Source organism: Spodoptera frugiperda, chromosome 24 (genome assembly GCF_023101765.2).
Source record: "Spodoptera frugiperda isolate SF20-4 chromosome 24, AGI-APGP_CSIRO_Sfru_2.0, whole genome shotgun sequence".
Lineage (NCBI taxonomy): Eukaryota > Metazoa > Arthropoda > Insecta > Lepidoptera > Noctuidae > Spodoptera > Spodoptera frugiperda.
This window is the reverse complement of record NC_064235.1, coordinates 5,460,652-5,487,150: the sequence shown is the minus strand read 5'-3', so window position 1 is coordinate 5,487,150 and position 26,499 is coordinate 5,460,652. Positions and strand designations below refer to the sequence as shown.

At 36.2% G+C, this 26,499-nt stretch overlaps 6 protein-coding genes and 1 long non-coding RNA gene across 24 annotated transcripts in view; 5 read left to right on the top strand and 2 right to left on the bottom strand.

The window, feature by feature from the left end:
• The window catches only part of LOC126912294 (uncharacterized), a 94,961-nt gene that overhangs the window by 40,822 nt on the left and 27,640 nt on the right, over positions 1–26,499 (bottom strand). The gene's annotated exons all lie outside the window — the stretch shown is intronic.
• On the bottom strand, positions 1,132–1,699 carry LOC118278588 (small nuclear ribonucleoprotein Sm D1). Its single transcript, XM_035597867.2, has one exon. It carries the CDS (start codon positions 1,571–1,573, stop codon positions 1,190–1,192), a length of 384 nt encoding a protein of 127 aa, XP_035453760.1. The 5' UTR covers positions 1,574–1,699; the 3' UTR covers positions 1,132–1,189.
• LOC118278741 (uncharacterized) lies at positions 1,928–5,555 on the top strand. 2 transcript variants are annotated; one of them, XM_050703795.1, is made up of 5 exons: positions 1,928–2,141; positions 3,869–3,962; positions 4,367–4,540; positions 4,773–4,885; positions 5,330–5,555. In XM_050703795.1, the coding sequence occupies exons 1-5, from the start codon at positions 2,028–2,030 to the stop codon at positions 5,387–5,389; spliced, it is 555 nt and encodes a 184-aa protein (XP_050559752.1). In that variant the 5' UTR covers positions 1,928–2,027; the 3' UTR covers positions 5,390–5,555. The 2 variants fall into 2 exon arrangements, with proteins under 2 accessions (XP_050559752.1, XP_050559751.1); XM_050703794.1 differs by lacking the exon at positions 1,928–2,141 and adding an exon at positions 2,957–3,124.
• LOC118278695 (uncharacterized) lies at positions 7,734–8,573 on the top strand. Its single transcript, XM_035598016.2, has 2 exons — positions 7,734–7,886; positions 7,977–8,573. Exons 1-2 carry the CDS (start codon positions 7,883–7,885, stop codon positions 8,378–8,380), a joined length of 408 nt encoding a protein of 135 aa, XP_035453909.1. The 5' UTR covers positions 7,734–7,882; the 3' UTR covers positions 8,381–8,573.
• LOC118278567 (protein D2-like) lies at positions 17,200–18,227 on the top strand. The gene has a single exon (XM_035597827.2). It carries the CDS (start codon positions 17,234–17,236, stop codon positions 17,891–17,893), a length of 660 nt encoding a protein of 219 aa, XP_035453720.2. The 5' UTR covers positions 17,200–17,233; the 3' UTR covers positions 17,894–18,227.
• On the top strand, positions 18,120–19,067 carry LOC118278568 (eukaryotic translation initiation factor eIF1). The gene has a single exon (XM_035597828.2). The coding sequence runs from the start codon at positions 18,186–18,188 to the stop codon at positions 18,516–18,518; it is 333 nt and encodes a 110-aa protein (XP_035453721.1). The 5' UTR covers positions 18,120–18,185; the 3' UTR covers positions 18,519–19,067.
• LOC126912239 (dynactin subunit 1) overlaps positions 22,366–26,499 on the top strand; it is a 54,115-nt gene continuing 49,981 nt past the window's right edge. For 12 of the 17 annotated variants that reach the window (XM_050703421.1, XM_050703434.1, XM_050703429.1 and 9 more), the window contains exons 1-3: positions 22,367–22,541; positions 22,619–22,820; positions 24,487–24,623. In XM_050703421.1, coding sequence (XP_050559378.1) covers positions 22,644–22,820; positions 24,487–24,623 — 314 coding nt within the window. In that variant the 5' untranslated portion in view covers positions 22,367–22,541; positions 22,619–22,643. Of the gene's footprint in view, positions 22,542–22,618; positions 22,821–24,486; positions 24,624–26,499 lie in introns of all 17 variants that reach the window. The other 5 variants (XM_050703433.1, XM_050703435.1, XM_050703431.1 and 2 more) reach the window with 2 other exon arrangements.

Sequence of the window (26,499 nt, the reverse complement as noted above, 5' to 3'; positions counted from 1 at the left end):
GTCAGACTCTTACTGACTAAAAACCACCCCATTCCTTACCCTACTTTGAGGTGGAGCCCCGGTAAACTGTGGCATTTTCTACTGCTCCGGATAAATAAAATAGAATCTTACAGTCTCAATTTATTTATTTTAAATACCATTTAAACCTGCAAACATAAGGGAAATGTTTATTGATTAACAAAATGCGAACCTTCTCTTTTTTGGGAAGCCTGTTAAAAACTCATCACAGATTATCACCTCACATTGACTTTATACCATTATTTTCCAACTAATTATTACTTTTAGTACAATATTTTCAAATGATAGTAGGTACTTTAGAAAACGTCAAATGCACATATACAACCCCTAAGATGACAGCAGCATGTGTTAATTAAAAAAAATCACAAGTTCTGTTACAAGTTGCAATTTCTGACTGTTTATTTGGTTGAAACTTTTAATACAATATTTTAAAATGATATTTCTTTAGAAAACCTCAAATTTTAAACACACACATAAGACAACAGCGGTGTGCATTAAAAAAAATTTGCCCCACACTAATAATTTCTCCTGTGTCGTGGGTGCGTTTACAAACGTACAAGTTCACATACACATATGACACCCAGACCAACCAACAATTTGTAGTCACAGAAAAAGTGACTCCGTGAGGGAATTGAAACCCGCTACATGTTGAGAGGCAGCCAGTTGCCCAGCCACTGCACCAACCATGCTATCAAGTCACTTCCATAAGATAATACTAAGTTTGATTACTGATTGGCGGCAAATATGCATTTCGACCATAAACCATCATACTACTCATAATTATCTTTCTTTGATCTTGTTTATGATTTAATTCTGACTAGTTTTACCAAACCTTACAAGTATGTACATTTCAAAGCTTCATCAAAATTTAATGGGGAATGTATTTCAATAATTATTTGAGTTTTAATATAACTTGAAGCAATCATTCACTGTAAACAGTCTTAAGTTCATCTTTCAAATGTAATTGGACACAATTTAGTAGATAATATTACACAGTACAATAGAAAGAAGTTAGTATGCTGAAAAATAGGATGTTTAGAACGTCCTTTGCCTTTTAAAAAGTAAAAATGTAGACTACACATAACCAGAGACGTTGATAAAGAAATAAAACACTTTCAGACCTTAAATAGCAAATGTAATCACAAATTTAGAACTTAAAACTAGGGAACACTTAACGCCTGCCACGACCACGGCCGCCGCGACCTCCTCTTGGCCCTCCGCGGCCACCACGGCCTCTTCCTCGACCTCCTCGCGCGCTACCACCTCCTCTTGGGAACCCTTCCCTCTTTCCTCTTCCTTTCGGCGTATCATCGATGAGTAAGGTCTCCAAAGGCAAGCTGTCAGGCAGCAAGTAATACCTAATATTGTTCCCACGAATACTCAATGTTTCTAGCTGAAGTTCTTCCTTGTTTTTTAACGTAACTTTAACAGCTTTCAAATGTGTGTTCATTGCTACATCGACTCCGGTTATCGTTCCGTGCACAACACTTCCATTCTTCAGTTCAATTGTGACCGTCTCGTGGCTCAGTTTCATTAAAAACCTAACGAGTTTCATTTTTGTTGTTTTATTAACTGTTTATATTGGAAAACAGAAGCGGCGTCGGTTAAATAGATAACCTAAAAATCTAACCAAACAAAATAATGATGGCGGCTATCTTTTGGCGTTTTTCACAATGTTGCCATAATAAGAAATTCAATTAATACTGTTTGCTAACAAGATTACTAAACGCGAACATTAGAATGCGTTGAAGTAGCAAGATTAATTAATTTATAAATTATAGTTTCAGTAGACACTCAAATTACTTGAAAAATATTTTTTACATCTATTTTACTATCAGGTATCAGTTACCTATCTTACTAAAAAAAAAACTTAAAACTATTTTTCTTTGGCTATGCCTATATGTATAAGTCTATTTGACGCATGTTATTATGTGATTAGTTTTTATTGTCATCTGATTCTCGGGATTTATTTTTTATTTTTATTAACAACAATAAAATAAAACTCCAACATGATAGATGAGAGTTTCAATGACGAGGCGACAGCCGAAACCGTCGTTGAAGAAGAAAAAGAAAAGCCAAAAGAAAAGACTGTTAGCGCTAGATTGATGCTTACCGAAGAACAGGTGAGCACAAGTCAGCACAACACCGACGCATATTATATTTGTCCTTTGATAAGGCAATAAGAGTGGGGGCACAGGAGCGGTGCGGCACCGCTCAGTTGTTTTACTTCACAAGGAAACTTTAAATAACAGGCGCCGCTGCGACATAACAACCTTACGGCGCCACACTGCTTGTGTGCCCACTGACACGGCGAAACGTTTGCGGAGCGGAGCCGCAACGCATCGTGTGCCCCCGCTCTACATGCCACAGATATTTCTATGTTATGTCGACGCAGCGACACCGCTCCGGTGCCGCACCGCAACGTGTGCCCCCGCTCTAAATAACCGCTTCATGGTAGATATCCCACTAAGGTACGAAGGGCTTTGCTTCAAGTTTCCTTGTGCGAACTGCTAGGGAGTGGAATTCTTTGTCAGAGTCTGTGTTTCCTGGTGGGTATAATCTGGGTGTCTTCAATGCCCGAATGAATAGGTTGCTTCTGGGCAGACGTGCTCCATCGTAGGCTGCATCATCGCTTACCACCAGGCAAGACGGTGGCCAAACGTCGACACATCAAATTAAAGAAAAACAGAAGAATAAGGAAGGTGAAAATAAAGTCTTTACATGATTATATTAAACCTTATGTAAAAAAAAAAACTTTCCTCAACTCAAACACGTTTTTTCCATTATCTTTACAAAGTACTATGTAATTTTTACTATTGCAACACTGTGTACCAAAAAACACTATGATTTCATAAGCCCGCCAAGGGGTAAATACGGTTCAAAATGCGTGTCTAGTAACATTAACGACATAATTGCCTACAAAGGGTTAGCAACGGATTATTTAATCAATGCAAGTAATAAACCAAAGCCATATAGATTGGTATCGGTCAAAATGGACGAAAAAACATTATCGGGAACTGCGGAATTTTCTGAAGAGGAAAATGATGTTTTGCTACCACCTTCTGTGAAGGAAGCTGAAGCAAAATTTTCTTTTACGCCCAGACAGGTAGGTGGAAAACTTGGGACTTGAGAAGCAGAATTTGATTCGAAAGAGTTATAGAGGCTTTGTTACATAATATTGTTGTTTCTTGCGCTGAAATTGGTTTTAATTAAATAATTAAGAGTGAGAAATAGGAATTATTTAAAGTTATTGTTTTTTTATCTTATGTTACGCGATGGAAATCCTCATTGACTTCTCACGATGGGAAAACGTGCTGGACTCTCCGGCTAAAAGCACCGCGGTGTTCCTCCACTGTCCGTGACTGGCATCCAGCCAGCTTCGTCCTACCGCTACGTTAAGCCCTGCGAGGTTGCTTCCCTTCCTTGAGTGGCGCGCGTAGAACACTACGCTAACGCTTGGTTACTCTTGCCTATAAAAGTATAACTTCATTTTTTACCGAAACGGAAGATTCTTACTCTGGCCCGTCAGTCCCAAGTCATACATAAAGACCGAAATAAATCGCTAAGTCCTGAATATCTAAATAGATTTTCAACTTTGCTAAGCTTACAAATCTATTAATGGAATTTCCGACTTTCCACGACTGGTCACTTATGTGCCCTTTGGTACGAGTTTTCTTTACGTTTAAAGTACCTAATCAAAACAAGAGCGTGTTCGGTGCTCTGATTGGTTGGTTTATTCGATCCGGTCAATCAGAGAGCCGAACGCACTCTCGTTTCGATTATTTTTACGTAAAGCAAACTCATGCTAAGGGTACCAGTTATAATAATATCTATTTTATTTTGTTTCCAGCAACGTGACTTGCTAGAGGCTTTCAACTTGCTGGATTATACTGGTGAGGGCAAGATCAAGGCGGAAGACTTTCGTGTAGCCATCAAAGCCTTAGGTAACAATTTATTAACTTTTATATTACTAGACAATACATCGAAATCATCTTCCAGAATTTTATTATAACTGTCGTGAAAAATATTAAATAACTATTATGTTATCGGCTTCCTAACGTAACTGTTTGACGAAGAACTCGACTAGTTTGAGTTGAGACCATGCTAAAAGCTCATATTCATGAGCAGCATTCCCCGACACATGATGCTGCGATATGAGCCTATATGATGGAAATATGAGCCTCTAGCATCGCTTGAAATTAGCCGGGTTCCTCGTCAAACAGTTACGTTAGTAAGCCGACAACATAATAATTACATCAGGATCACTGCTGCAGTGCTTTTCGCCATCCTGCCTTTCGCATCCAACTACCCCAGTCACCGTTTAAACCTCTTCACTACCTCTTTGCAGGATATGAACCTACCAAAGAAGAGTTACAGAAGATGGTTAACGGCGTTGACAAAGGAAACACAGGAAGGCTCAGTTTTGAGAACTTCCAAACGGCCATTATGAGAAAAATTATGTCGCTGGACAATGATGGCGATATCATGAAAAGCTTCCGCCTATATGACATGGATGATACTGGTAATTTGTCGATGAATCGGATATTAAATTACCGATCTCCTATATCAAAACTAGCTTTTGTAGAAGGCTTCGCTCGTGTTAAGAAGTATTATTGTTAATGGAATTTATCAAAATCCTTTCTTAAAGTCATCATTGCTCTGGTCAAGCAGGCCCCTTCATGCCGAAGCATGGTTCTCCCACTCTGAAATACTTACTTAAGATAATTATCACTAAACATTTTATTTTCTTCCAGGTTTAATAAGTTTCAATAATCTTAAGAAAGTTACACGTATACTCGAAATACCTCAGACAGATGAGGAAATCGAAGAAATGATAGATGACGCAGATACGGACATGAATGGCTTTGTAAGTTATGTTTTCTAAACAATCTAATACAGTCATCATCAGCCTATAAGTGGCCACTGCTGACCAAAGCCTCTTCTCACATGGAGAAGGTTTCAGCATTAATCACCACGCTTGCTCAATGCGGGTTGGCGATTTCAAACTTATAATTAGAAATTATAGGCCCAGGTTTCCTCACGATGTTTTTCTTCACCGTTTGTCAGTGGTATCTAAATAATCTTAGAAAGTACATATTATAACTTGGAAAACGTCACATTGGTACTTGCCGTTGGTAAGTTTTGAACCCGTACTCTCACAGATAAGAAGCGGGCGTCTTAAACCTCCGGGCCACCACAACAGCCCTTTAGATCTAATAAATAAATAAATAAATACAGTCAGTATCTAATACCGTGAATATTTTTTACTTATAGTAAAATGTAATCAATTTCGTTTTTATTATAATTCTAGATTTCAGTGGACGAGTTCATGAAGATTATTAAAAATTGTGTCCATATAGTAACACCTTGAGAATTAAATCTACCCATTTCTACCTCAAATTGGACTATTTATTTTAATGGCAACATGCAGCAGTTGAGAACGTACGAAGAAATGTAGATTTAAATGTTTTAATTATTAATCTATTGTTTTATTGTGATATTAAATGTTAACTTGAATAATATACGACCTATTTTAATCCTTGTTGTAATTATTACATTTTCATGAAACCTACGTTTCTGCACCTATTTACGAAAAAATATTGTTTTTTACACAAAAGTTTGACAGAGCACATCTGGGTTAATGCTAATGGCAACACCACACATAACCAACAAGACTTGAAGTTAAAATCTAAAACTATTATTTTACTTAGATACTTTCACTAAAATTTATATAATAATATTCCAATCTGATTTCCAAGTTTTGTTGACTACTATGAAGCTCTTTCTAATCAAATTATTAATTTTTTCATATTCAAATAAATAGTTTAGAAGTTTTTATGTGAGTGAGGTAACTAAACGTATAATCGAAATATTGATCCGCTACTTTTGACAGATAAATAAAAATAAAAACTTTACTTTTGTTTGGAAGTTTCGCAAAAATAAACATTGGTTGAATAATAAATTGAAATAGTATATCTTACTATCGAAAGACTATTAATTAAATATATTGTAAAATTAAGTACACATACACCAGCTACTTTTAAACGAAGTGTAAGAAGAACAAAAATATGGGTAAGTCGTAATAAAAATAAATAAAAAAAAAACTTTTTGTTTATACGACGTTATGACAAAAAAATAAGAATTTTCATTATTACGACATATAAATATTCTATCTATAGAAAGTAAAAAAAAAACATTTTTTTTTATCAAATGTAATATTTGGAGAAAAGTGGGCCTATCCCTATCACTGATCCTCCTCTATTATTTCTATATGTTTGTTTATAAATAAATAAATTAACATTGACCTTACTATATACTATACTACACTTAATATTCCTAATATTCCAAAAGCCTTCTTTTCACACCATATCTAATATTCCAAAACCCTTCTTTTCAGATCGAGAACTCCTCCTAAAATTCCTAGCAGAATCCCGCCTACGGTTCGGCGACCAATACGATCCATTACTAGTCCATATGGAACAAAAACTACTTACATACGAACCTCTAGATGCCACCGCTTGCAGTCGATTGAACGAAGACACCGGAGTTGAGTTAGCTGCTAGAATACGGGACAAAGAACTGCAATTGCAGGAAGCGGTCATGAAATACATATACATGATGTCGTAATTTAATTAGAAAGGAAGTCTTATTTCAGCTTTTTTTCACTATGGCTAGCTAGGTTTATTTGTGTATAGCCCCAAATACTATCTGGCGGATTTCACCTGCAACATTCAAGCTTGCTTTTTAAGGGGGAAATAATTCAATGACTTCTCTCCCCTTGGGCGAGGCGAGTGGGAGCTCAGACTCTTAATGACTAAAAACCACCCTGTTCCTATTCCTGCTTTTCGAGCCCGAGCCCAGTTAACCCACCTGGTAGTCCGCAGCACCAGGCAATATTCAAGCTGACTAATCTTATATATTTTTCTTCTTGTATATTCTATCTTTATATCGCTAGCTTGCTGTGATGTGATATGGCGGATTAGACAATCACCTGCATCATGTATATCTTTATTTGAGATGTTATCCTAGTCAGTATCTCTCCAATAGTACGGCACTGAGGTCAACCTGCAACTCTTCACATCCAATAAAATAAAAAAATAACTGCCCCGTTCCTATTTCTCCTTTTTGAGCCAGACCCCGGTAACCTACTAGGCAATCTGCAACTCCATCTGCCTTGTAGATCTAGTGCTGTTCTATTAGAGAGGCTTATATCCAGCATTGGGCAGAAACAAGCTCAGGTGTTCTAGTCAGTATTCATTACGCTTTATAATTTGCGAATTCAGAATACTATTATGTATTTTTATGGATAAACCAAAGTGTTGTCCCATACGGAAAACAACCATACGATATGTTTGCGTAGCAGTTGGTTGTCCAGCCACTGCGACAACAACTCAAAATACCTATTGTATACATAGTGCTTACTGAATATATATTTTGTGTTATTAAATAGTACCTAAATAAATAAATTATAGTTTAAAATGTTTGTTTCATTTTAATTAATAGTGGACATCTGCTGTCTTTCTATCTCTTTCATTGCTGATTATAATAAGCATATAATTCCTGAGATAATACGTATCGATGGCGAAATTACATATTATTCATCTTAATTTTTTAGACAAACCATTTATTTTTCCCGCCAATTTTCCTAATACCAATAGCCTGCGTAATATTCAGTTCGTGTAACAAAACGTTTTTGACTGTTTGACACATTTGACAGTTACCGTTTCAAAATAGTTTGAAATTTGTTTTGATTGTTGATTATGTTGAAAAGATCCTTTTAATTGATCAAAATAGTGGTAATTAATAAAGTATATAGCGTTATTTAGCACTTGTTGTATCTATTACACAATATTAAAGCAGTAAAATGGGTAAGTTACGTAGAACATATAAAAAAACACAAAATTCTTCTAAACATTACTAGTACGATCTGATTTCTAAAACAAAACTCATTTTTACAGATTCAGTGGACTTAGAACTTGAAACTAAATGCGAGAACGCGTTAAATTTAGTAGCAGAATCACGGAAACGCTTCGGCAAACTATGCGTCGAATACGATCAAAAAATGTTGTTGATGGAAAACAAACTGCTTAATTTACAAGTGGAAACTGTATCAAACTATCGTTTCAAACCTAAAAACACCATTCCGAACATAGACGAAGATAGTACGAAGGATTTGGACGATTTATTTGTAGAAATTAGCGAAAAAGAGCAACGATTACAGGATGTAATGAGAAAATTGAAGAATACTCACGAAGTTATCATGCAATTGGATGCTGACGTCATCGGGAAGAAGTTACGCGCGCCCCTAAACGCAGATACAATGTTGGCGCAAGCTAAAGCTAGTAAACTTTTAAAACCATAGCCTATATTCTTTTTTTGTAGATGGTATTGTTATTATTCAGCCTTGTACTAATATATGATATGCATACTCCATGGAAGAAGACTCCACTCATCGAAGCAACCATGACCACTCTGCCAAGAGTGTACGATTGAGAAGATACTTCATGCTCTTAGTCATCATCATTGTCAATAGCCTGTAGAACAGTGCCGGATAAAGCTGACGCGGGGCCCATAGCAATTGTGAATATGAGGACCCTTGAGTTACAATGTTTTTCTCCATCATATATCAATGGTTTCTAAATACTCTTAGAAAGTACTCACAACTCCTGGTGTGAGCTTTTTTTAACTTTATTCTGAGATAATATTATAATAAGTAAACTAAAAATCATGGTTTACTCACATACAAAAACTCTACTGGATTCAAAAGCTCTACTAGTGTCGAGTCACTAAGGGACTCTTTATCAAGAGCGATGATTGGATGATTATACCCCTTCAAAAAAAATTGAGGTCTTTATTCTTAAGTTAGACATGACATTAAGAGCTAGGAAAATGACCTGGAACAAATTATTTTATGTGTAACTGTAATTAATTATGATTATGAATTTAAAAACATAAATAAATTAAAAACATATTCTTAAAAATTTGTGTTTGACTTTTATTTAGAAAGTAACTGTTGAATAATTACTTCTGACAGAATTTGGTATAAATTTTTTTCTGAAAAAGTAGCCTCACTTGTTCTTTACTACATCAGCTACCTGTCGATATAATTCCCACCAAAATCGGTCCAGCTCTTTCTGAGATTAGCCAGATCAAACGAACAGACAGAAAAAATATTTTGGTATGGTATATTATATTAGTTTGGTATGGGTATTGTATGTATATTCATACATGCATCTTTCCAATTTTATTACCCTAGACTACATTCTTAATGAAACTGATGTTTTTTTTTTATGAAACAAGCCGGTAATCGAGCAGACGTATTACCTGATGGTAAGCAATCGCCGCCGCCCATGGACACTTGAAACACCAGAGGCGTTACAAGAGCGTTACCGGCTTTTTGGGAGTTAGGAATTTAAGGGTTGTTGTTCGGGAATCGGGGATGGGGAAGATTGGGAAGGGGGAATTGGGCCTAGCAGGTAACCTCACTCATACAACGAAACACAACGCAAGCGTTGTTTCACGTCAATTTTCTGTGAGGCCGTGGTATCATGCATCGAGCACGGCCCATTCGTGCCGAAGCATGGCTCTCCCACATTTAATTTATTACGTCGCGCCTTGATGTATCCCATCGCTAAAAGATAGGGAGGCAGAGGTGCTCATTACGACACGTAATGCCGCTATACAATTTACACCCACTTTTCACCATTTGTGTTATAACTCCCATGTAATAGGGGGTGAGCCTATTGTCATATACTGGACACAATTCCATAATCCGTGCTACTACTGTAGATATTTATTTTATTCATAAGAATATTAGCTAGTGGCTGTACTTTGAACATCGTGTCTTTCATACTACTTGCTTCATTATTGTTGGTAAAATTTTTTTATTTTTTTTATGTCCCGGAATCTTTGTCTCGGCATGGCTCGTGATGCCAGTTCACAGATTGAAATACTTCAATACTGCCAGGCACTTCATGTGGTAAGACCGCAGAAACCATATCTTCTTCGCCACCTTCTTCCTCATCTGTGACAACGCTGGGTGCTGGTGGTATGACAGCAAAGTCGTATTCGAAATCACTGTCAATATATTCTAACTTAGCGTTAACTGCTTCCTCTAACCCGCTGTAATGATCAGAAACGTTAAATAGTTTTGAACTCAATATCTCACAAATCTAAAATTTGTTTTAGATGTGTGTGATAGACGAATAATCGTTATATAGATTCGGCCGCTGTACCCAATTAGGTACAGTACGGTTCCATGATCAATTACTATGTAAATATATGAAACAAAATATTTATTTATTATTTTATTTGAAATTCATTCTATGCATTATAAAAACAATACATAAAATATAAGGTATTCTTTACGTAAACCTTAAAAAAAAAATTAATCGGTACTTACCTCTCTACACAATTATAGTACGATGTTAAAATCCTCACAGATACAGATTTTAAAAATGTATTGGCATAAACTGCAGTTTATTTGGAAGCCCTGTTCCAATGGACCACTACAACGAGCAATAACAGCAGCAATAAGTAAAAATAATTACAACTTTTGTCAATTGTTTCACTGTACCCAATCAGGTACAGAGGCGCCATATGGGTTAATGTGTTACTAATTAATTATGATAATGAATTTTATTAATAAAAGGAAAGACATTATTTTGTTGTTTGATTTTTGTTTAGAAATTATACCTATTCATAAATATGCATGCAGTAAACAGCGGTTACATATTTCAATATTACAAACAGACACTCCAATTTTATTTATTAGTGTAGACTGTAATAAGTACTCGTGAAACTGATGTATTACTAAATGATAGGAAAGAAAATAGAGCTCTCTTTCCTTGTAGATGTAAACTTTAAAGATGTACCTACCTGCTGAGCAGTGATAGGAATCGAAGAATACAAAAACTAACAGAAAAATCAAAATAAAACTTCAGGAAAGGCATAGCTTGAGTATTACTCTTCTGGAATCTATATAAAAATCAATTGCTGTTCGTTAGTCTCGTTAAAACTCGAGAATGGCTGGACCGATTTGGTTAATTTTGGCCTAGAATTATTTGTGGAGGTCCAGGGAAGGCTTAATAGGTGAATAAAAAAACTGTTTGAGGCGGTTCGAAGTTTACCGGGTCAACTAGTAAAATTTAAAAATAAAACTATTTACATTTTAACTGGTATTTTGAAATAAAATTATTTATACCTTTTAGACGCGTTCGTAGCATTTTTCTACTTAAACAAAAAATATTTATTGTATACGATTTTAAAACGTACCTTAAACCTATGCGTGTAACGAAACGTGTTTTCAAAATATTGATTTTTAAATTTGACATTTCAGTTTCAGTTGCAAAATACAGCGGCGATTTCGCTTATTATTCGTTTTTAAGTGAAAAAGTGTAATTTACCAAATAAATACCAGTTAAATTTACCTCCATTAATCGCTTTTACATCGAGTGTAAAAACAAAACCAAAGAAATGGGTAAGTTATGATGAATAGCAAGACCATTACTTATTTACCCTTATTGCGCAGTATTCCTCACTGCTGAAGGTCATAATACCGTCCTTGGGAGATCTATTTCCCTTTTTTAAATAGTCTAGAACGAAAGGAAAAACATTAATTCGATCTTTTCTATGAACTATCCTTTATTTTCTGAAGATTTCCAGTGTCGATAAGGTCGATCCGGAGCTGCGGACTATCTAGCGGGTTTACCGGGGCTCCGGCTCGAAGGGCAGAAGTAGGAACGGGGTGGTTTTTAGTCAGTAAGAGTCTGGACACTCCCTCTCGCCTCGCCCAGGGCGGAAGAAGTCATTGGATGATAACTGGGCCCCATCTGTGGCTATCAATATTAATCCTTATAGGGAATGGAATTGGCTTCAACAGCTTCGTCTGTGTCTTTCAATAACTTTTGTAATGTTTCCCAAACTTCGTCTCTCTAGCTTATAAACTGGTGTGTATATTTCGTCATACAGTCTTGAACCAGCCCTCACAAATCAAATTCTCATATTTCAGATCTCGAACTACTCTCAAAAATGTTCGCTGAATCCCGCCAGCGCTTCGGCAAACGCTGCGACCCGCAGATGGTGCAGATGGAGAACAAGCTACTTCATCTACAACCCTTCGACACAACGGAATTGAACCTCAAAGATCCTACTAAGAACGAGTTGTACGCTGAAATGCGGGAGAAGGAAGCGCAGCTTCAGAAGGCGGTGCTGGATCTGATATATGCACATGATGTCATGATGGAAGCTGAGGGACGACTCTATGGGAGGCAACTGCGTGGTCTCCATAGCAAATTGTAAACCCATAGCTAACGAGCTGTGTATCCAAAATTATTGTGGTACGGTAAAACAGGTTGAATAGAATTCAAAGGGTGAATGGAGTGAATAGATGTTAGAATTTCTTCCTAACATTTATTCAGCCCCTTGATTTTATTATAACTTTCTTGATTAACATACTAAATTAATTATGTATTATGTTATCGGCTTACTTTCGTAACTGTTTGACGAGTAACTCGACTAGTTTCAAGCCATGCTAGAGGCTCATATTCATGAGCAGCATTCTGCGACTGCCATTGTCGCGCTGCTACTGGCAACTCGAGTTTCGTGCCCATCTTCGCCGCTTGTATTCTATTCACCCTGTTTTATGGTACAGCAGCCGTGTTGAATAGTTTTGGATATGTAAAACCTCTTTGGTTATATTAAGGTTTGTTTTTATGTTTCATTTGGAGTTGTTGTGTCACCTGATGGTAAGCGATCAGCGCCGCACATGGACATAATGTTGTAATGAAGAAGTGGTAAAGATGATGGAAATATGTCCTGGGTGTACAGCACCCGGGCACCGATAACTCTTTCATGTGGTAAAGTCATCAACATGTACTATTCAAAAGAGCATTAGAGTGTTTATTGCATCTCAATAGGCTACAGATGCCAATTAGCCATCTTGGTGAAACCGACAACTCCATATGAAACATAAAGGAGCCTATATCCATCTTTAGGTGTTTATCTATCTATCTGTGCTATAACTTAATCAAAATAGTAACAGCAGTTTTCGATGTGTGCGCACAACAAACACATTATGCTTTTAGAAAATTAGTTTGAAACGTCATGGTATATACTCTCTTTTTATGAGCTATTCCTACCATGTTATTTATTTGTTGCCTTGTTAAAGTATTTATTTATATTTGTTGAATTTAAATGTGTAAGGATAAATGGACCCTGTTAAGCAGAAAAGATCCAGCCAAAATTTTATTACTTTTGAGTAAATTAAGTTTAAAGTTACCTTACAGTTAGTTTACAGTACCAATTTGAAATTTAGTAGTGAGTAGCACTTGTTGTGAGAGTCATGATTATTTGGACTTGACATCTATGATAAGGATTGGTTAAGCTCTATACAGAGAGGAGTAAGGAGTTTAGTGAGGCCTTTGCCCTGCAGTGAGACGACCACAGCTAAAGAGAAAATAAAATATTACACTTGTAATGTATTAAGATTTTTTTTTATCTGCCTAACTTAAACTTAATTTACTCAAAAGTAATAAAATGTTGACTGAATCTTTTCTGCTTAACAGGGTCCAAATAGGTATGACCAAAGAAATAATGGATAGATTGTGTGAGGAATGATATGTAAGGGAAAGGAGTTTGTGATAGAAGGATAGGAAAAGTGAGATGTAGGCCCAGCGCACGCTACTCACAGCGGAAGCGTGGCAGAAATAAACCTTAACTTTTAAGGCTTACGGATGAAAATTGCATTCCATGCCAGTTGTTCCGTGCATTCTTGGCTAAACTGCGTTTCTGCAACTTCAAAGATGGGATAGCATGGGACAAGCCCGCCACATCCTGCCATAAGCCAAGTAAGCCAGGATCTACAGTAGATACAAACATGAAAACACCGGAACACTGAAGTCCGGTGCGTCCCAGGGACATGAATGACTGTCTTGGATCCCGTAACGAAATAAATCAGAAGAAATTATTAGAGGAGAAGAAAAAAATACGATAGTTTCTACTTCCCTCGGTGAATTTAATGCAGGAGACAGAATGACTTAAGCTTTAAGGCACAAAAGAGACTGCACAACTGGGTCAAGCTTCCTTGGCATGCCGTTTTCATCCATATGTCGTATCAGTTAAGGTTTTTCAGTAACTTAGCAGAGCCTCCGTCAGTGTGCGTTGGGCCAAATTATGCCGACCTCAAGTAACTTGGGCAAGGCAGGAAAAAGACTTAAAGAGAATGGTATAAGGGTAAAAAGAAGACTTCTAGTCAGTCAGAACGCGAATTCTAGTCAGTATAAGGGTGTTACCACACCAATCGAGCGATCGTCGATCGATGGTAGAATGGATTAGTCGACGTCGATCGATAGTTTCTACTACACCAATCGATCGATAGCCGATAGATACTATCTGTCGATGGTGGAATGGATTGGTCGATGTCGATCGATAGTTTCCGGCCGGAATATAATCAATCTACGTCGATCGATTGGTTAGTCGACCGGTATCCGTCGATCAATTAAAGCTACCACACCAATCGATTAATGTCGATCGATGGCATCGATTCACTATCGATCGATTGGTGTGGTAACACCCTAACGCTTTTTATACTTCAAACGCTTAGGCAGAAAGCCTCAAATTGATCTCTTTTAATTTTAAGCTACATACACTATGCAATTTCAGTCTCTCAAAGTAAATAGATGTTAATGTTTTGCTTTAAATGTTATTTAATGTTGTAGAAGCTTTAATAGATCACACGATTTGTTGTACACCATGATTTAGGGATAGGAAACTGGTACAGATATCCTAAAAGCTACTAAAGAGTCACTTCAAGTAGATTTGCATCTTAATCACAGAATTAGCGTTGCCAGGCGTCCGGATAAAGCCGGACATGGTCAAGCTTTTTGATTGAAACATAAAAACGCTTGGTTTTTACATTCCTTTTTCTGTCCTATTAATAATAAGTCGTGAAATCCTCAATCTTGTAGGGTGTCCGGCCTTTTTACTCACATGTCCGGCCAAGCTGGCTGGACTGTCCGTCCGGCTTTTAGGTTTGGCGACCTGGCAACGCTACATAGAATGATGTGGTTTAAAGTCTAATAAACTGTGTATTGTAGCTGAATAGGATGTCTGTACCTGTCAAATTGCCATCAGAATTTACTGCATTTGACTGCACCAATGTTTTTGAAGAATCACCCGGTATCATGGTTGACTAATCTGACTGGGATGATGCTTTGCAGTCTGTCTGATGGTAATTAGCTAAATTGTAATGATAATGACAAACAGTTCTATATATTTATTTAAAATACTTTAAAATTATATTTTTAAACATTACTTATAAAAATAAAAAACAAAATAACATTTAAAATATAAAAATAGGAGCCGACCAGTAGCAGGAGCATGGTCCAAGCTACCGGTGGTTAGGGCTCCAGAGACAGGAACCTCCTCACAATCCTCTTTAGAGTATTTTAAATAAATATATAGAACATGGCAAACAGCAGTGTTCAGGTGTGCCAACAAATATATTAGTGCAATGTTTTTCATGATATTAACTGTTCACCAATTATAATAATATGTGTTATGGGATTATTAACTGTTTAACCTATAATTATGTATTATGTATGGGTCACAATGAGAGCTACTGTTGTTTCGCTGACCAAATACCACTAATGTAGTGTGGTTTCTTTATTAGAGTGTCAAATGATTGATACCCAACTTCCTAAAAGGATTGATTTTCACTATTTTGTGGGATAAGCCCGTCACATCCTCTTAAAACAGCTGTAACTCCTGTAAGACAGGATCTACAGTAGATACAACCATAAAAACACCGGAACACTGAAGTCCTACGTCCCAGGGACATGAATGACTGTCTTGGATCCCGCAACGAAATAAATCAGAAGATATTGTTAGAGGAGAAGAAAAGAAAACGATAGTTTCTTCTCTCGGTGAATTTAATGCAGAAGACAGAATGATTCGAATGATTTTTAACATGTGGTATTTTTTACAGCTATGGTGATTGGACTAAAATTAGTTCACTCTACATAAGCTGAGCAAAATAATTGTAGCCCCCATTTGACTATTATTTAGTTTATAGAATCTTATTTTATTGGGACTCCAGGTCATTACCATGTTTTTTGGTCTTATAGCCATAGTTTCACAATGAAATAGGATTTGTTATCTTATATAAGTATAATATGCATAAATGTATTAGAACGTGATAGTAGTTTGTAGATTTAGATTTTAGCAAGTTATTTATTGTGATTATATTCTTTATTGATGAAATATTAATATTATTAATCGAATAAACATATCGTATCTAAAGATTGTTTTATTTAATTTTTTTTATAGGGTACGGGAAGGGCAAAGAATTTAATTAAGGCAATTGAATTCTTTGCCACGCAGCCTATAAGTGGCCACTGCTGACCAAAGGCCTCTTCTTGCACAGAGAAGGTTTGAACATTAATCACCACGCTTGCTCAATGCGGGTTGGCGATTTCAAAATTATAAGTCGAGGTTTGTTCACGATGAATTCCTCTACCGTTAGTCATTGGTGGCTAAATAATCTTAAAAAAGAACATATAAAAATTACAGTCAGCACAGTTTTGGTCATTTTGGCTAAAACAAATCGTGCCCCACTGGTGTGCATTTTTAAATAAATCATATTTAAAGTTTCAAAGAAGTAACATAAAGCCATGTGTGGGCTTTGAAAGGAGCTGTGAGCCAAGCAAACATATTATGCTAATCGTTGTATCTATATACTCTCTAAACTCATTTTATTTTGAAAAAAAATCTTTTAATTTTGTATGAAATACAAATTAATAATATACATACATAAACATTCAACTAGAATGCATGTTTTTTAATTCAGTTCATACCCCGTGCAGTGTTTCCGAACGATATTTATAAATTTGACATATTGCTAGATAATCTGTGTTCCGGTTTAAGCATAGACAAGAGCATTGCATTTTTTTATTATAAGGCTTAGTTCACACTGACTGTAAAACCAAACGTTGAAAAAAAATAAATTAATTTTAGTAAATAGAAAAAATATTTTTTTAATAGTAATTTTAAGTAAATAACGAGCAGATGTTCTAAAAACCTGAATTGCTTTAATTTAACAAGTACGATTGGGTTTTGGAAAAATAAATCTTACTTCATCCTTACCTATCCTCTTTGCACTCTTCATAGACTTTTGGTATCCAAGCAACTATTTTTGTCAAAGTTGTTGGTATCTGATATGGTGATCAAGAAATTCTACGAGCTATTTCGGAACTCCATTACGCAAGTACTAAGTTCATTAGTGCCAGTTAAAGTCGGAGGAGTAAGAAGGGAAATGATGACGGAACTTCAAACTCTTTTCAAAGAGCACTGCGTCGTTCCTGATGTAATAAATATACCCCCTTCAGAATTGCTGACCGTCAAATACCCGAATGGTTCTATCGTGTCAACGGGTAAGGAGTTGACTCCTACTCAGGTTAAAGATCAACCTGTTGTCCAATGGGCCGCTAAAGATGAAGAATATTATACGCTAGCCATGGTCGACCCTGATGCCCCAAGCCGTGAAGAACCTAAGTTCCGTGAATGGCATCACTGGCTAGTCGGAAATATTCATGGCGGACATATTGGGAAAGGCGAGATATTGTCTGAATACATTGGCTCTGGTCCTCCAAAAGGAACAGGGTTACATCGCTATGTATTTCTAGTATACAAGCAACCTGAGAAATGTGATTTCTCTAAAATGCCAAAGCTTCGAAATAATTCAGGCGATAAAAGAGGAAAGTTTTCCATTGCAAAATTTGCTACGCAATATAAACTTGGAAGCCCGATTGCTGGAAACTTCTATCTTGCCAAATATGATGACTATGTGCCAAAATTGTACGCAAAATTGAAGGGATAATTTATTTACCTATTTTTCAAATTGTTACTATTACTAAAAGCAACAACTAAATTGTAGAAAGTGCTTTATGGTAGAACATCCGATTGTCTATGGTAGTAATCAATAATTTCCGCCTCCGCGTGACATTTCTATTTTTCGGCCGTGTCCGCCATTACATTTGGGAGTTTGCGTAAATTGGTCGTAGCTCTGCGAGCACGCATTACCGCGCCGCGCGTTATCAGTGACAGTTTATTCGTCTTCGTGCGTAGTATCGCAGCGTTTTGTGAAACAAAGAGTATAGACGTTCAATCGTATGTCCATCCAGAATTTGAACACATTTGACCCATTCGCCGATGCTATCAAAAGCTCGGAAGACGACGTACAAGATGGTCTAGTCCACGTCCGTATTCAGCAGCGGAACGGGCGTAAGACTCTCACAACGGTGCAGGGGCTCTCTTCGGAATATGACTTGAAGAAGATAGTGCGGGCATGCAAGAAGGAGTTCGCGTGCAACGGAACCGTCGTGGAGCATCCGGAGTACGGCGAGGTGCTGCAGCTTCAGGGCGACCAGCGCGAGAACATTTGTCAGTGGCTCACGAAGTCGGGCCTCGTCAAGCCCGAGCAGCTGAAGGTGCACGGCTTCTAAGCCTGCGCTCGCACACGTAACATGACCATCTCTCGCCGGCATACTTTCACTCACTCAACTGTACACAGGCTGGCCCGTTAGGTTATTTCATACTTGTAAAGAACATGTTATTTATTTAACAAATTATTAATTGAATTAACATGTTAATTACCAATAATTAACAATTATGTTAACAAATTATTAATTGAATCATCAAATATGTCAGTAATAAAGCGATTGTTATTATTTTGTTCAGTTTAATTGGACGCAGAAGCGTCGACTTTTTTAACTTTTTTTATATGGGAGTCGCAAGGTGCAAGGCGCAGGCCTTTGCGGCCAACATCTGTGTAAACGTCTGAGCTTTCTAAATACATATTGATAGGGTTTTACAATAATGCGCGCGCTCTCATGATATAAGAAGACTATGATCGGTGTGCCTGACGCGGTGGGCGCTGTGTCGTCCACAAATAAATATTGTGTACTTATGTGAGATATTGTAATCAATTGTTGCTTTTGTTTGCTAGTATTTTCGAGAAACGAACATAATAAAGACGTGATAACATTGATGAACCGATGATTTTAATTCATTTATCACTGATGTCTAATGCAATTATAGAATTATTACGAGTCCAATGACGCACGGCGTCTGTCATACAGAGCTATGTAGGAGAATGAATTCAGTGTACATTCCACGATGTCTTAGAATGTTGTTGAACGTGTTTATTAGTTACGCATCGACGTATATGAAATAGCAACGTTAGTAAATCGTCGAGAATATCGCTCGACAAGGAAGAATCGAGTTTTATTAGCAGTTTTCAAGTGTTATTGTGACTCTTATGCTCTTGAAATAAGAGCTATAATAAAGATACAGGAAAAAAACGGTGTGAGTCATGTCCTCGATATAGCGAGGCTGTTGCTGAGGTCACCGCTTCGCTAACTGTACTAAATAATGTGAAAATCAAATGATTTTTAGGATTCATTTCGTTTATATGTAGCCGGAAAATAATTTAGCTTCAATAAAACGCTAGCCCCCAATTTTAACTTATCGAATAACCTTTATTTTTTTTTTATCAGAGGATTAGAAGGCAAAGGCATATCTTCCGACTCTACGGTTATGTCAATAGATAACCAAACTATAAATTACACATGGCTACTTACAATTTACAAATTTACATCATTATACACACAAAAAACATCGTTTTCAAATTCCTATAATAATAGGTACAGTGAATAACTTTTAATACTAGAAAATTCTCAAGAAATCTACGGTGACATCACGGTTTTGCTGACGCGTCGTGGAACGAAGTAGGTATCCCGCCAAAAGTGTTCAAGAGGAAGTAACGTGTCGTAGGTATTATTCTAGAAATGTTTAAAACAAATAGACATGGAGTAGTGTTGTTGAGGACCCGTGACAAATTAAATAAGCCCCCTCTTCCTAATAAAAACAGGGAAGTCATGTAAACCTCACGGTGTGTCCCTCCCGACAAAATACCATGGGCCCTCCCGTGGTATTTTACCGACTTGACACCTATCTAATGCCGTGAAAAACTTCTAAATTCGACAACAGATATTTTCAATCCGTACATGCAGAACTTTATGCTAACTTGAGTTCAATGTGCTCGACCGTTAACATTAAAACGTGGAGGCGGGCAAAAGCAACACGATTTGAACAATATATGCGTCATCTTGGCCACAAATGCTTTTTTAAAACCATTGCAAAGATTATTAGACATCTAGAATTCTAGACGCATCTCCGTAAATAAATATCTTATCTAGTTTTTATCATGAAAACATTACAGACGATAAATATTATTCCTGTTTACATTAACGATAAACGTATTACATTTTATGTAATTAGAATGTAAATTACATCGAATACTAATATTGTGTGTAAATAAAGACAACGTTGGGCTTTCCGACATGAATCACCACGTGTTTTTAGCATCTGATGCAATAATAATACTCATGTTTTTGTTAAATAGACAGGTACAGTCAGCTTAAGCGTCCCTTTTTTTTTCAATTCAATATTTAGGCACAATAACAACGCCTACCTGTGCTGTGCCTAGCAAAAATGGTTTTCTTTAGAAAACAATAATTGTTTTTGTGCCAATAACAAAGCACGACTATTAAAATGTTAAGTAAAAGGATAATATAATGGAAGTTAGGTAGGTACAAAGTCAACGAAAATGGTGATGTTAGCAGTTAAAAGAAATGAAAGAAAAAATGCCCACGAGGCTTTAATAACGCGAATTGGTGAATGCGAAATGAATAAAGAGAAGGATAATGTCTTATCAGGTTTACCGTTATGTTATTATTGTATTGTAAGCCCCTTTGGGACTTGAAAGTCAGACGTTTCATTACAAAATGTGCCTACAAAAAAATTAAACCTGTTTTTACGAGGCAAGATGCCATATTGCTATGTGTATTTCTGTAGGCGCTACTATGCCAACTAAAAATAATTCCACAAAAAAGGTATTTTGTTCAATCGAGTCTTGTAAATTTAGCACCATATAAAATATTTTTATATAAAAATCCTATGGTATTAAATATAGCAATTATAACGTTGTTGCACGACCTAATTTTAAGTATATTTTGTATTTAGTCGCAATATACGAATACCGAGCAAGCGTGTGTTAATTTATTTCATCCCTTATTATGACATCCCTGAAGCTACATACTTACTTTATTTGCCTAGGAGTCCTAGGATACCCACACTAAAAGTAAAGTACTGTGGGAGAGCCATGCTTCGGCACGAATGGGCCGACTCGACCGGAGTGATACCACGGCCTCACAGAAAACCGACGTGAAACAGCGCTTGTGTGTGCGAGGTTACCGGAGGCTCAATTACCCCTTCCCAATCCACGATCCCCAAAAATCCTTAAATTCCTAACCCCCAAAAGGCAACGATAACAGAACTTGTAACGCCTTTAGTGTTGCGGGTGCCCATGGGCGGCGGCGATTGCTTACCGTAAAGTGATCTGCCTGCTCGTTCCTAATTATATATATACGTTATATATAAATGGATATGGATATAATATCTATGTGTGGTATATTATGTATACGCTAGTAGATGTATACTATGTACACGCTTCTGCGCGGCTTCGCCTGCTTTCCCAGGATAAAAATTACCTCATGTGTTGCAACCAGCCCATTTGGAATTCATTGGGAAATTGCTACCTTCCAAAAAAGTGGCGTGTAATGGGTATTTGTGTTATTAACGAGATAAATATTTAGTTTTGCTTTCCATAACACAACTGGCGAAAACTGACTGTACTGTAAGCTCAACTCTACCTAGGTACAGTAGGTACTTCTTTTGTTTGGCGATCCAGCATGACATTTTACTTAAAACCTAAAAATGGGCATACATCCAAGTTTAAGTTTTGTACAAAGTATGTAGGTATGTATAGGTAATGTTTACGTTATATTGAGGTAGTGTTTCTTCTGCCAATGAATGCAATTTTTTTAAGTAAACAATATTTGTTTTATAATTGTTCAATAATGCTAAATTAAAAATAATATTGTAGAAGCGTGAGACATTTACAGATAATTAATTACGATTTAAACTAACTGTGTAGTTAAATTTAGCGATGATTCACGGTTATGTATGGATGTCCCAAATATGGCCTTCGACCTTGTTGGACCATTATTGTACTTGGTTTCGAAAATACAGACATGTATATACATAAATAACAGTTTTGCAGCAGGAAAATAATAATAATTCATGATGATTATAAGTTAAACAGTATTTATTTAATATTTTAGCTAATTTTAGCATAATTTTTAAGGTTTTTCTTAAAACGTTTAGTTATTGATCGTTCAAAAACTTCACAGCTGAAACGAAACGGAACGTTGATGATTAATCTGCCAATCTGACGTTTATTTGACAACACAAATTTTGGAAATCCTGCATTGTATCCGCAATACTTATTTGGGAACAATTCTTATTAAATCCAATATAAATAAAATCTAAACACTTAATTATAAGTATGCTATATTAAATAAGAAGTCTTTAAACTGACTTCTGGTATTCTTAATTCAAACAAGGTAGTGTAGACTATGGATGTAATTTTCGTTTATGAAATTTACAGTTTTAAGATGAATATTGTTGATAAAAATTACAGTTTTATGAAGAAATAAGAAGTAAAGATGTCGGATAAGTTGTTGACGCTGGGCCAGCGGGTGATGGTGGTTGGTAAAGACGTAAAAGGCTCTGTGGCTTACGTAGGATACCCCACCTTTGCTACTGGAAAATGGATTGGTGTTATATTGGATGAACCGAAGGGAAAGAATAATGGAACTGTTCGTGGACACGCTTATTTTACGGTAATATTGTGTTACTTACATTTTTTCCCCTATATCCTAGCTTTTTCCCAATTAGAATGGGGTCAGAAATGAGTCTGTCTAAATTCAGTTATATATCAGTACTAGCTTCTGCCAATGGCTTCTTCTGCGTTCCCGTGGGATAAAAAGGGCCCTATCAGCCAAGTCAGCTCATACCCTGTCTGTATACCAAGTTTCATCAAAATCTATTCAGTAGTTTTCGTGTGATTGAGGGATAAACATCAGAAACAAACTTACATTTATTTTATATTAGTGTGATAAGAAACATTACCAGATTCCATGCTTGAGAAATTGTCCTAATAGGTACTTGAAACTTCTATATCTGCCAATCATACTCCTTAATTATAAAAATGTAAACCACTGAAATGAATATTACACAACTCACCTATAGTACAGTTTGCTTTATGTTCAAGTACATTTGGTGCTCAGATTGATTAGTTGGTTTATTGTCAACCAGAGCACCGAACACACTCTCTTATTGATTACATTAAATGAAATGCAAATGCGTACTGAGGGTACTGCACAAATGGAACAAACAAACATAAATGGAAGTGCACAGAATATACTATACTTGTTTGTATACTAAACTTATAATTACAATGTTTGCTTGTATGTCTGTCTGTTCGAACGGTTGCTTTCATTTAATTGCTATTTGACCTCATACTTAGGATTCTTTGTACAAATGCAAAGTAAGCATAGTTTCACATTGGTTGTTTGATTTTGTTTTATCATAAAAAAATATTAGGTACAAACACTACAGACTAAGTCACAGGCTCATATTATAGTGTTTAATATAAATCAAATTGCAATAGCAGACTTCCTGAATTTCAAGGTTTATGTGGCAACAACACCTGAAATTGTACACTGAAACTTTTATAAAACAGTATTCAATTGATATGGCTGAAAATGGACCTGATTTGGTTAGTTTTTTAATAGATAATAGTTTATTATAGTTTTAATACTTCAACTGTACAGTTGGTGCAGTAGCTGGGCAACTGGGTACCACATAATGTATAACTAGTGGTTTCGATTCACACTGAGCAAATCTGTGTGATCCACAAATTGTTGTTTCGGGTCTGGGTGTCATGTGTATGTGAACTTGTATGTTTGTAAACGCACCCACGACACAGGAGTAAATACTAGTGTGGGCAAACAGAGGTGCACATTATGGCGTGTAATGCCACTGTACAATGGACACTACCGTTTATGTTGTAAGTCCAATGTAATAGGTGGTAGTGAAGGTAGTGAGCCTATTGCCAATATTGGGCACAATTTCACACTCCGTGCTGCTGAAGAAATTATACCACCTTTTAATATACATACATGCAATAAGATTAGATGACCAATTTTTATTTTAATGTCCGTCTTGTAGATTATACTAAAATTTAGACACATATTTTTATTTTACTTTCGATGATATATCGATTTGAAACATCGCGTGACGTCACTTTTAGATACATTTTATACGTAGAAATGACGTATCAGCTCCCACTCTTAAGCTTTGATTCGTTTTATCAAAGTATTGTTATCCTATAAATGACAAAATAAAAAAATACGTGTCTAATATCTTTTCATTACCAAACTGACGGACTAAATAGATATTTTAATTTTCATACCCCGTCATCATCCCTATTATACTGAATTTCAGTGCGAGGAGAACTATGGAGTGTTTGTCCGGCAAACTCAGATCCAGTTGTTGGATGCTGAAGACAACCCGATGGAGACATCCATGACCACCTCCTCTGAGGAGACGAAGACACCAGCTACCAACAGAAGGCTAAGCAGGTATGTTTTATTTAAGTGTAATATATTAATATGTGATATTGTTTTGTTTGTGTTATTAAAGTGTAGTCAGGAGTTTATGATTAAAAGATTAGTGTGTGACGTGGTTGGGTGTGAAAAGGAATCTTCTGTTCCCTTAGTATGAGTTTGCTTGTACCCTTAGTATGTTTAAAATAATCAAAATGAAAGAGTTACGCTCTGATTGGTTGGTTTATTCGATCTGGTCAACCAGAGGGCTTAGTACAAGTTTGCCTTACGTTGAACAAACACAAAACTAGAGTGCGTTTGGCGCTCTGATTGACCAGTGTGAATATACCAACTAATCAGAGCGCCGAACGTGCTCTCGTTTCGTTTTCGTTCGACGTACAGCAAAATTGTACTAAAGGCACTGATTGGCCGTGTCGAATAAATCAACTAATCAGAGCGCCGAACGCGCTTTCGTTTCAATTACTTTATACGTAAAACAAACTCGTACTAAGGGTACTGTTTAGTGCTATCAGTTAGATAATTTTCTATTAAATATCATTACATAAAAAAAGACAGTAGCAGACATTTTAGCTATGCAAAAATATTAAGTTCTAATTATTATGTTATCGGCTTACTCACGTAACGCGAGACTAATAACTAGGTAGGTATTTTGGAACTTTACTTACTTTACTTTGTTATTGTGATAAAAATAAAACTAATGAGTATACAAAAATAGTTTCTTTGGGAAAGTTGTTTGTAATCATGAGTACAATCACGTGTTTAAATATCGTTCACTAATTACTAGTCACCCTATATTTTAATAAATCTAATGATACCTTACCTTTTTACACCCAATCACTGTTCCTATAACAATATTTTAATAGATTTTCAGTAACTTGTGTGATATAACAGGGTTTTAAGCATGATTATAATTGTATTTAGTTATAGATTAAAATAATAATAATAACTTCTACTAATACACAAAGCAACATTTTATTTTAATAGCAGTAAAACTGTTTAGTTAGTTTATTTCTTATAGGAATAAAATCTTAAATTGTAATTCTACTTTCCTACTAATCATTTCGAAGTCCGACACTGGCAACACCGACAAGTCCAGAAGGAGTACGGAAAAAAAGAAAAGGGTAACTTACTGTAATGTTGCCAGGAATACAAATGTATTTTCTACTAAAAACACTAGTGTTGCTAGTGCGAAAAAAGAAAATTGTACTAATAATGTTGCTAGTATAATTGGAATGTTTTGGAAAATGTTGCCAGGTCTACATTGTGGGTAAAGGTGTATGCACTTTTTGTAACACACTGTAAATGTATACAGGGGGCATGAAAAAGTGTTTTGGGTGAATATTTTGGGTTATTTTGTTTTGTAGTAGTAAAAAGGTAGAATATATGTAATTTAGTGTGATTTTTTTTAGTAATTTATATCTCAATTTTCTCTTATAGATCATATATTTAGGTGATACTAATATCTTTCATTTCGTTAGCTATTTTCATAGTTTTAGAGGACTGGTATAATTTTTTACACTAAATAAATAAGCTACATGTCTTACCGCCGCACTCAGAGTCATTTAATGGTTACTTTAGCCAGTATTTAGCAATTGTTTGTCAGAAAACGCTAAAAAGCCTTTAGGTGATTAATGGATTACCACTAAAGGTAAGTTTGTTTTGTATAGAAACTCATACAACTGCGTCCACTGATCCGCATCGTACGGACCGCATCATCGGCAATGCCTACATGCGATGCGTACCGATGCTAAATGCAAAAATCCGAGTGAAAGTGGCATCGGCAATTGCTAATACTGGCATCGGCAATTCGAACGTTGCCGATACAGTGGACGCAGTCTGAAAATGTATCCGTTTGATGCGTTCCGTCCGATGCGTACGATGCGGGCCTGTG